The 10,848-nt window shown below is 40.2% G+C and overlaps 1 protein-coding gene across 6 annotated transcripts in view; it reads left to right on the plus strand.

The window, feature by feature from the left end:
- Positions 1–10,848, plus strand: part of fam76b (family with sequence similarity 76 member B) — an 89,535-nt gene that overhangs the window by 29,851 nt on the left and 48,836 nt on the right. For 3 of the 6 annotated variants that reach the window (XM_043691479.1, XM_043691480.1, XM_043691481.1), the window contains 2 exons: positions 2,512–2,583; positions 4,981–5,145. In XM_043691479.1, the coding sequence (XP_043547414.1) occupies positions 2,533–2,583; positions 4,981–5,145 (216 nt within the window). In that variant the 5' untranslated portion in view covers positions 2,512–2,532. The remainder of the gene's footprint in view (positions 1–2,511; positions 2,584–4,980; positions 5,146–10,848) is intronic. The other 3 variants (XM_043691477.1, XM_043691478.1, XM_043691476.1) reach the window with 2 other exon arrangements.

The following is a 10,848-nucleotide window of genomic DNA, read 5'->3' on the forward strand; positions in this document are numbered from 1 at the left end:
GGGGTAGTTATAGGACAGATGTTAGGGGTAGGGTTCTTACTCAGCGAGTCGTGAGTTCATGGAATGCCCTGCCAGTAGCAGTGGTGGACTCTCCCTCATTATGGGCATTTAAGCGGGCATTGGATAGGCATATGGAGGATAGTGGGCTAGTGTAGGTTAGGTGGGCTTGGATCGGCGCAACATCGAGGGCCGAAGGGCCTGTATTGCGCTGTATTCTTCTATGTTCTATGTTCTAAACAGAGGGACCTGAATGTTTATGTGTAAGAATCATTAAAAGTCGCAGGACCAGTTGAGAATGCAGTTACTAAAATTGTTCATCATGCATTATAGCTGAACTAAGAGGCCGAGGTTCAAGTCACACTTGCTCCAGAGGTGTGTAAAAACCTATTTTGGATGGCTTGATTTTAAAAGATACACCCTTGGCCTTTATTAATAGTGACAGAGTTAAAGAGTGGAGCAGTTATGTTGAAGCCAAATACGATACTAGTTTGGCCTTGGGTCGAATATTCTGCGCGGTTCTCGGCACCACACTTGTAGAAGAACGTGAAAACATTGGAAAGATTTGAGGTAATAATTTCAGAGATGAATAATTTCTGTTGTGATTAATTGGAGAAGTTTGAAATCTTCCTTGGGAAAGAGATGATTGAGAGAAGATCAAATATTCAAAATCATAAGGGGACTTGACAGGATACATCAGGGCAAACTGTGTTCTCAGGTGTGAAAGCGCCAGGAGCAGAAGGAACATATTTTGAGTAATTGACTTGAGAAGCGAAAGTAGTATGAGGATAAACTAGTTCAACTAGCACATGATAAGCATGCCAAAATGGGTTAGATTTGTATTTGAAGCTGACGAATGTACAAGGTTCTGAAAAGAAGGCATCTGAATGGCACTCTGAGAAATGCTTATTTCGAGAACTGGTGTAGATGTGATGGGTTGAACAACTGCTTTTTCTGCTATGATGATTTTGTGATTTAACTTCCCATTTGGATTTAGTCTAGTCCCATTTGCCAGCATTTCACCCATTTCCCTCTTAAACCCTTCCTATTCATCCATCCATCCAGATGCCTTTTAAATGTTGTAGTTTTACCAGTCTCCTCCACTTCCTCTGGCAGCTTGTTTCACACGTGCATCACCCTCTGTATGAAAAAGTTTCCTCCTAGGTCACTTTAAATTTTTTTTCCCCCTCACCTTCAACCTATGCCCTCTAGTCCTGGATTCCCCTACCCTCTGAAAAAGACCTTCGCCGTTGACTCTATCCATGCCCCTTATGATTTTATACTTATGATTCTGTAGTCACCCCCCCCCCCCCCCCAGCCTACTACACTCCAGCGCAAATAGCCACACAGCATATTCAACCTCTCTCTTATAGCCCAAACCCTGCAATCCTGTCAATGTCCTTATAAAACTTTTCAAGTTTAACAATGTCTTTCTTATAACAGGGAGACCACAATTGAATATAGTATTCTAAGTCTGTATTCCTGATGAAGGGCTTTTTCCCGAAATGTCGATTTTACTGCTCGGATGCTGCCTGAACTGCTGTGCTTTTCAGCACCACTCTAATCTAAACTCTGGTTTCCAGCATCTGCAGTCATTGTTTTTACCTATAGTATTCTAAAACTGGTCTCACCAATGTCTTGTACAGCCACATAAGGACATCCCAACTCATATACTAAATGCACTGTCCAATGAAGGCAAGCATACCAAATGCTGGTTCACCATCCTGCCTACTTGCGACACCACTTTCAAGGAACCATGCACCTACACTCCTTGGTATTTTTAGTAACACTCCCCAGGATCATATTAAGTGCATAAGTCCTGGCCTGATTGCCTGACCAAAATGCAGCACCTCACATTTACCTAAATTTAATTCCATCTGCCACTCATTTGCCCATCTGAACATGGGCCCTTTGTCGTCTTACTGTCCACAACATCACCGATTTTGGTGTCATCTGCAAACATGCTAACCATACCTCGTATATTCACATTGAAATCAATTATATAAATGGTGAAAAACAACGGACCCAGCGCCATCCTTGTAGCACACTGTGCTGGTCAGAGGTCTGAAAAACAACCCTCCATCACCACCCTCTCTCCTACCTTCAAATAAATTTTGTACCCAGTTGGCTCCAATTTCCCTGGATTCCCTGTGGTCTAACCTTGTTAAATAGCCTACCATGTGAAACTTTGCCAAAAGCCTTGCTGAATTCCACATCGACAATATCCTGTGCTCTGACTTCTTCAATTTTCTTTGTCACTACTTCAAAAAACTCAATTCTGTGTATAACTAATGGTGACTGCTATTTGCAAGCTACTAACTTGAAAATTTGAGCAATATGTCCATGAATGCAAAAAACAAAATTTGTTATTGAAGTAAAGCAAATAATCTAGCTTAGAGTAGAAACAAGAACTTTGACAGGTTCAGTCCATTTTACACAATTTCTTGACTTAAAACATTATCTAATCATTTGAGTCTTAATTTTGTGATTTAATAAGAGCTTTTATTTATATAGTGCCTTTGACATAAATCACCCATGGAACTTCACGGGAGCAGTATAAAACAAAATGACATTGAACAGCAAAAGGTAATATTAAGATAGATGACAATTATAAATAGAAGCTGTTATAAGGATCTGATGTAGATTTCTAACCAATGGAATTCGATTTAATACCATTTGTGCTTGGATCACCAGAGGAACTGTGCACATAACAGCAGGAACATTATTTTTTTCTACTTAGATTCAAACCATGCTCCCTACTTTAAATCTTTTTCTTTAAAATTTGTCCACTTTCTTGATCGCTCTTCCCGAATCTGTCTCTGGATATTGTTCTCGAAGTACTCCAGTGTCTGGCCATCGGACTTTGTTTTTATAAAGTTTTTTTTTGTTGGTATTGCTGACAGTCTGTGTTTATTAGGTAAAAACAATGACTGCAGATGCTGGAAACATATTCTGGATTAGTGGTGCTGGAAGAGCACAGCAGTTCAGGCAGCATCCGAGGAGCAGTAAAATCGATGTTTCGGGCAAAAGCCCTTCATCAGGAATGATGCTCCTCGGATGCTGCCTGAACTGCTGTGCTCTTCCAGCACCACTAATCCAGAGTCTGTGTTTATTGCTCATCCCTACTTTTGAAGGTGATGATGGGCTGTCCTCTCCAATCGCTGCATTCAGTGTTTTTAGGAAATGAGTTTCAAATTAGCAAAGGAACAGTGCCATGTCAGACAGAATCAGAAATTGCTGGAAAAGCTCAGGTCTGGCAGCATTTGTGAAGGGAAATCAGAGTTAAAGTTTTGGTCTGACGATCCTTCCTCAGATATACGGAAGGGTCACTGGGCTTGAAACACTAACTTTGATTTCTCTTCACAGATGTTGCCAGACCTGCTGAGCTTGCCAATAATTTCTGTTTTGATTTTTGATTTACAGCATCCATACTTATTTGGTTTTATTTATTTAGTGCCAAGTCAGGTTTGTTTGTGGCTTCAAGGGGAATCTGCAAACATTGATGCTCCTATTTGTCTGCTAATCTTGCTCTTCTAGGTGGTAGAAGTTTAGGGCTTGGAAGTTTTGGGGAGTCAGTGAGTTTTCCACAGGATTCTGAGCATCTTGTCTTCTCTTATAGCAACACTATTTATGTGGTTGGCTCGAACAATTGATAATCCCTATGATGTTGATTGTGTGGAATTCTAAGAGGTTAATGCCATTAGCTAGGGGAGCTGGTTGAGTTCTCTTTTGTTGGCAATGTTATTGGCCCAGAACTTGCGTGACATGAATATTACTTGGCACTTGTCAGCCCAAGCCTGAATATTATCCAAGCCTTGCTGAAAATTGACTTTGAATACTTCTGTATCTGAGGAGTTGCAAATAATGCTGAATGCCATGCGGTCATCCGTGAAAATCTCCATTTCTGGTTTTGTAGTGAAAGGAGGTTATTGAGGCAGCCAAAAATGTTTGGGCCAGAACTAAACCACCTTGTTCTGTCTGATTTTTCAGCCAACAAAAGTTTTCTGGCCACCCCCAGCTGTTGCAATTCCCACTCTCTTCAATTTTATTGGGGCTCTTTGATTGCTGTATTTTGTCAAATTCTGCCTTGATTTTCAGAGCAGTCACTGTCACCTACTTTCTGCGAGTGTATGTTTTTGTCTATGTTTAAGCAAACACTGTACTGAGGTAATGAGCTGAGTGGCTACGGTAGAACCCAAACTGAGTGAGCACGTTACTGTTGAGCAAGAACTCTTGTTAGCATTGATGGCCTGTTGCATCACCTATTTTCCTCACTGAGAATCTAGTGATGAGGCAGTATTTGCCCTACTTACTGTTGACACAATGTACTTGAACAATTTTCCCTGCTGGCTGGTCGATGCTAGTATGACCTCTACTGAAATTGTCAAACTAAGGGTATGAGTCTGCACTAGTATGCCTCTGTTTAGAATGGAAGGACCAGTTATTGTCCTCTCAAGCCAGATACAGTCTGGCTGTGGACAGATCATGGTATTAATGAGTCTTTTTGTGTTTTATCATATCTCGTACTGCAAAAGTTGAAGTTACCTCCCAACACCTCATTTCATCTCTCTCAATTGAACTAAAATGAATATTTGAATGCATTTCATACATTAGTATAATCTTCTTGTATGTTGGTTAATCTGAGGTGCAAAAATGTTAATTTTTAAAATTCTTGAAATATTAGATGTAATTGTGAATAATTATTTGACTCTGACAACATTGGACAATTAAGAGAACCTTAATATCATTGATAAGAAAATCAATTACTTTGTGTAAATCAGAATGAGAACCTCGAACACAGTAACAGTAAAGCAAAATTTTCAGAGTGGTAGATTGTTTGTTTCTTTTAGTCCTTTGCATTGTTGGAACCCACTATGTATTATTCTATCCCCCTTTATTAAATGCAAATGTACAGCTTTTTTGTAATTGGTGCTCTGTTATAATGTTAGAGTTAATGTTTTGTATTGTTTTCAATGTTTGTAGCCCAAACCCTGTCAATATTGTAACATTATCGCAGCCTTCATTGGTACCAAGTGTCAACGTTGTACAAATTCAGAGAAGAAGTATGGGCCACCACAGACATGTGAACAGTGCAAACAGCAGTGTGCCTTTGATCGAAAAGATGAGAGTCGACGAAAGGTAATGGAAGTGAGCATATATTAATTGGCATTGAAATCAATTTCTCTGATCTACAATTTTTGAAGATGTAGTTCTAAAATAGCAATGTCATATGCGGAAATGGGTTTGGACTTGCAATGTTAAACCATGAATGATATACATATCTGTTCTTCATCAATGTCCTAGTAGTATTATTGGTAGACTACTAATCCAGAGACCCCAGATTTGATCTGAAAACATGGGATCAGATCCCGCCATGGTAGACAGAGGAATTTATGTTCCATTCACTATCTGGAATTAAGAGTCTTGTAATGACTGTGAAACTGGTGTCGATTGTCAGAAAAGGCAAGGAAATCTGCCATTCTTATCTGGTTTTGCCTACACTGCTGTCTCCTCTTCCTCCTCCTCCTCCCCCACCCCGCAGCAATTTGATAAACTCTTAACTGCTCTCTGACCAATAAATGTTGCCCTAGCCACTGATGCACATATATCATGAGTGAATAAAAAGAAAAGAAAATCAGCAAGTGAATCTGTTTGATTGTATGCCATTCAACAAGTTCTTTTTCATTTTTTTCTTGAATTAAGTAAAATGTGAATTTTTTCAGAGCTCATGTGAAATATTTTCAAGATAAGACTGTACAATTTTTGCATTTGGTTGGCTTTGCATTCAAAAACATGACTGTGCAGTAAATTAAACAGTACTAAATGCTTATCTGTGTTTTATTTCATTGGCTGTGGAAGTAACTGGCATGACCAACATTTATTGCTCATGCCTTAAGTAGTGGCGCATTAAGGCTATTTCAAAGGATGCTTAAGAGTTAACTGCATTACTGTGGTTACATTTTTAAAGTAGACTGGCTAAGGACTATAGAATTTCTTCCCAAAAGTGAACTGAATGTATTTTTTTAAACCATATCAATGTTAATTTCATGGTCACTGGTGCAGAGACTAGTTTTCAATTCTGGAAGTTTTTAAATTAATTTGTACTCCATCAGCTGCTATGATGGGATTTCAACCTGTGCTTCCAGTTTGAGCCTCTGGTTTGTGAATCAGTGATGATACTACTTTGACTTGTCTACGTTGTAAGCGTTGTACAGTTTAAACAAATTGTTTTTCATCCTTATATTTTCAAAGTTATTGCAAATGGGGTCGCTAGAATGTAAAATACATAATTTGATGTAGGTAATCACTTGCTTTTCAGGTTTGTTTGAAATCGCTTGTAAACTGTCATCAGTTCATTACCAGGTGGAATACATTATGATTATGGTTGATGTTACAATTGAACGGGTTAGATCCCAGACTGAAATCTGGTGTGATAGATCAGATTTTGTTTTCCTTTTCCTACCTGTCAAGGTGGCCTTTCATTGGAACATGAACATGCAATGCTGCTGACTGAATCTTAGCTTTCTGCTTTCTTGTTGTTATGCAAAAGAAATGAAGATATAATAGAATAAACTATCTAAACATTTTTTTTTGAAATGCAATCGCATCTGTCTCAGCATGATCACTTTACAATATTAAATACTAGAACGAGATCTCGATCACATCTAATAAGGTTGACTTTCAGCTCCTGGTCTTGAGAGTTTAACTTCTTTGATTATTCACACTACTCAGTTTGACTTTGTCAGCTCCAAATAACTCCTTTAGAATGCTATGCAACCATTTCTCATCTAAGCCTTTTGCATTATGGAATAAGTGATTTTTCAACCTTTTCTCCAAGAGAAATTATTTTACATCTAACATCCATCAGGATTTTTGAAAGCTCAACCAAAAGCTTCCCGAGGTGAATGGGTTTTCCATCTGAGTACAAAAATACCGTTCTTCTAAATCGAATGCAAACTAATTCTTCCAGTGTTAACTCTGTCCAATCGTAAAACATAGTACATGCCAACAAATTCACATTCTCTCTGTCTATGCATATCAAGGGGAGAATGAGTTATCTGGATGGTGTTTCAGGAGACACTCACATTCAAATTTGGCCAGTGGTCAGGAACAAAAGGGTGTGACTACAAGTGAGACAGGTGGAAGAATCCTGAATTCAGCATTGGGAGAAATTCATCTCTTGATCTTGTCTAAAAGCTATGAAGTAGTTGTTCCTTGTGATAGAAAGGACAGAAGGGCTGATTGGCAAATGGTCACTGCACTGTGATACAAGAGGCTATTTAAGTGGGGTATGGTATCTTATTATTGAGTGTACAGATACCATTCTTTTGTAAACAGAATATAAGAGTACCACTTGGTATCTTGCCTGCCTGGTACCATGGTAGGGGATATCCCTAACTGGCTTGAAAGAATGTTGGAGTGGGAGGGGAAGGGTACAGTTGTTGGGACCAACAACATAGGCAAGAGTAACCCCCATAGTGAAAGTAAATAAGTTGGACATGAAACTAGTAAGTAGCGCTTGGTGGAAGTCAGCACAGTTTTAAAATCAAGTAACAAAACATAGAGAAATGGGAATCATACTTCAGATATAGCAGGGAGTAGCAAAACTGTAAGTATATTGATTAAACAGTAAAAGAGAATTAACAAATACGTGAATAAAGCTTCAGTGCTGAGGGACAGATTACCATTTCCAAATGAGAGTTCTGTGTATGAATGCATGGAGCACAAAGTAAACAAACGAAATGCGGTTACAAATTCAAATGTTATGTTATTATATAGTAGCCATTACTGAGGTATGGCTGCAAGATGGTCAGATTGGGAATTGAAAAATCAAGTTATAAGATTTACAGGATGGACAGCAGAGGGAGAGTGGCCTGGATGATTAGATGCCAAATTATTTCACTGGTGAGGGAGGATATAATGAGGGGAGAGCTTTCAGTGGAAAGTGGATGAAACTGGGGAATATCAAAGGGGAAAATTGTAATACATGTAGTAGCAAAGGCCCACAAAGCAGCTTAAAAAGAAAATCTACTAAAAGGGCTTATGGAAGGAAACTTGCCTGGGACATCAAAGTCAATAAGAAGAAATACTTTAGTTACATAAAGGGGAAGTGGCTGGTCAGGAGTAATGTTGGTCCACTAAAGATTGACAATATCTCTATTTTCAATGACTACAAAGAAATAACAGGTTGAATAATTACTGAGCAGCAGAAAAGGAGGACAGTATGCTAGAAGTCCTGACGAAATTAATAGTAGGTTGGGGACAGGAACTGAATAAATTAATGTAAGTAAAATTAGGTTATGGAAGTAGAGAGTACATTGTAGACACTCAAACGATAATATTTCAGAGTTCGCTTGAGAGAGGAGTTATCCCTCTGTATTGGACAATGGCACTTGTTACTCTACTTTTTAACAAGGGCAAAAGAGGAAAACCAAGGAATAACAGACCCATTAGCCTAACGTCTGTGTTGGAGACATTGGAGTCTGTAATCGAGGTTAACCTAACTGGGCACCTTTAGGTTTATCAAAAAGTACTAGCGTGAATTGATACCATGGATTGGTAGGTCATACCTGACGAACTTTCCAAATGAGAGTTCTGTGTAGGGGCAGGGAAAATTGCAGCAAACAATTTTGAGGAGGTAGCTGAGGTAGTGTCTAGGAATGTTGTTTTAAATGGATTAGAGCATAGAACAATACAGTACAGGCCCCACAGCCCTCGATATTATGTTGACCTTTTATCCTACATTAAGGACAACTGCATACCCTTCATTTTACTATCATCCATGTGCCTATCCAAGAGACCTTTAAGTGTCCCTAATGTATCTGACCCTACTACCACTGCTGGTGGTGCATTTCGTGTACCCACCATTCTCTGTGTAAAGAACTGACTTTTGACATCTCCCCTAAACCTTCCACCAATCACCTTAAAACTATGTCCCCTCATAATAGCCATTTCCATGCAGTTCTCACAAACATTAAGGTCCCCCTCACTAGTGAAGACTGAAGCAAAGTATTCATTAAGAATCTTCTGATTCCACATACAAATTCCCTCCACTATTCCTGATCTGCTGTATTCTTACTCTGGCCACCCTCTTTTTCCTCCACGTAAGTGTGGAACACCTTGGGATTTTCCTTAATCCCACCCTCCAAGGCTTTCTCGTGACCCTTTCTAGCTGTCCTAAGTCTATTCTTCAGTTCTTTCCTGGCTACCTTGTAACTCTGTTGAGCCCTGTCTGATCCTTACTACTTCAACCTTACATAACTTCCTTCTTCCTCTTGACCAGATGTTCCATATCTCTTGTCATCCAAGGTTCCTTTATCCGACTATCCCTTCCTTGCCTCATTTGGACAGATCTATCCAGCACTCGCAACAAGTGCTGCTTAAGCAGCCTCCACATTTCTGTCGTGCATTTACTAAGAGTAAATGTTCCCAATTTATGCCCAACAGTTCCTGCCATTGTAATTCCCCTTTCCCTAATTAAATACTTGCCCATACCCCATACCATCCGTCCTTGTTCTTCTGCATGACTATAGTAGAGGTTAGGAAGTTGTGATCACTATTACCAAAATGCTGTCCCACTGAGAGATCTAACACCTGGCCTTGTTCGTTGCCAAGCATCAAATCGAATATGGCCCCCGCTAGTTGGCCTACCTACATATTGAGTCAGGAATCCTTCCTGGACACACCTGATAAAATCTGCTCCATCCAAACTCAATATTAGGGAAGTTGAAACCATGACAACCCTTGGTACTTCTACAACTTTCCAAAATCTGCCTCCCCATCTGCTCTTCCTTGTCTCTATTGCTATTGGGACGGTCCCAAGAAAGTGACTACTCCTTTCCTGTTTGACTTCCACCCATACCCAAACCCTCCTCGATGACCCCCCTTTTTGCAGCTCTGAGATTATTTAGCAGTGTCACTCCCCCACCTCTTTTACCTCCCTCCCCATTCCTTTTGAAACATCTAAACTCCAGAACATCCAACAACTATTCCTGTCCCTGTGATATCCAGTGGTCACAACATCATAGCTCCAAGTACTGATCCATCCTCTTAAGTTCATGACCCTTATTCCTGACGCTTATTGTGTTAAAATAGACAAACTTCAACCCATCATACTGCACCTTTATCCTAGCAACTGTGCATCCTTCCTCATGTTCTCTCCATGTTGTATCTGCCTGTTCACCAGCTACACCATCCTCTGATTTGCTTCCCACCCCCCTGCCAAACTAGTTTAAACCCACCCGAAGAACTCTAGCAAACTTCCTGCCCAGGGTATTGTACCCCTGCAGTTCAAGTGCAACCTGTCTTTGTTGTGCAGATCCCACTTTCCCCAGAAGGTATCCCAATGATCCACACATATGAAGCCCTCCCTCCGACACTAGCTCTGCAGCCACATGTTCAGCTGCATGCAGTCTCTATTCCTAGCCTCTTTAGCCCATGGCAAAGGTAGCAATTTGGAGATGACTACTCTGCTCATACTGCCTTTGAGCTTCCAACCTATCTTCCTGTACAGAGGAACCTCAATTATCCAAAGGAAATCTCGAGGTCCCAACAGAAACATTACATCAAAAACGTGTTTCCAACACTGATCTCTTATTTTGTTTAGTGATTCAAAGTGAACCTAATGCTGCCGAGAGCAATCCTGTCTCAATGATTAACCACCTAATATCTGTCTCCTTGTCTCTGTCTCTTCCCACACTTTTTCCTGGTGGTGTGTGTGTGTCTGTACATGCACACACCATTTGGAGACTCACCCCCAAAAGGCAGTACCAACAGCAGCAGTCTTGTTGGTGTCCAGTCTGGAGAGAGGGCAGGAGAGGATTGGTGGGGGGGGGGGGCGGGGAGGGGGGC

This window comes from Chiloscyllium plagiosum, chromosome 6 (genome assembly GCF_004010195.1).
Source record: "Chiloscyllium plagiosum isolate BGI_BamShark_2017 chromosome 6, ASM401019v2, whole genome shotgun sequence".
NCBI lineage: Eukaryota > Metazoa > Chordata > Chondrichthyes > Orectolobiformes > Hemiscylliidae > Chiloscyllium > Chiloscyllium plagiosum.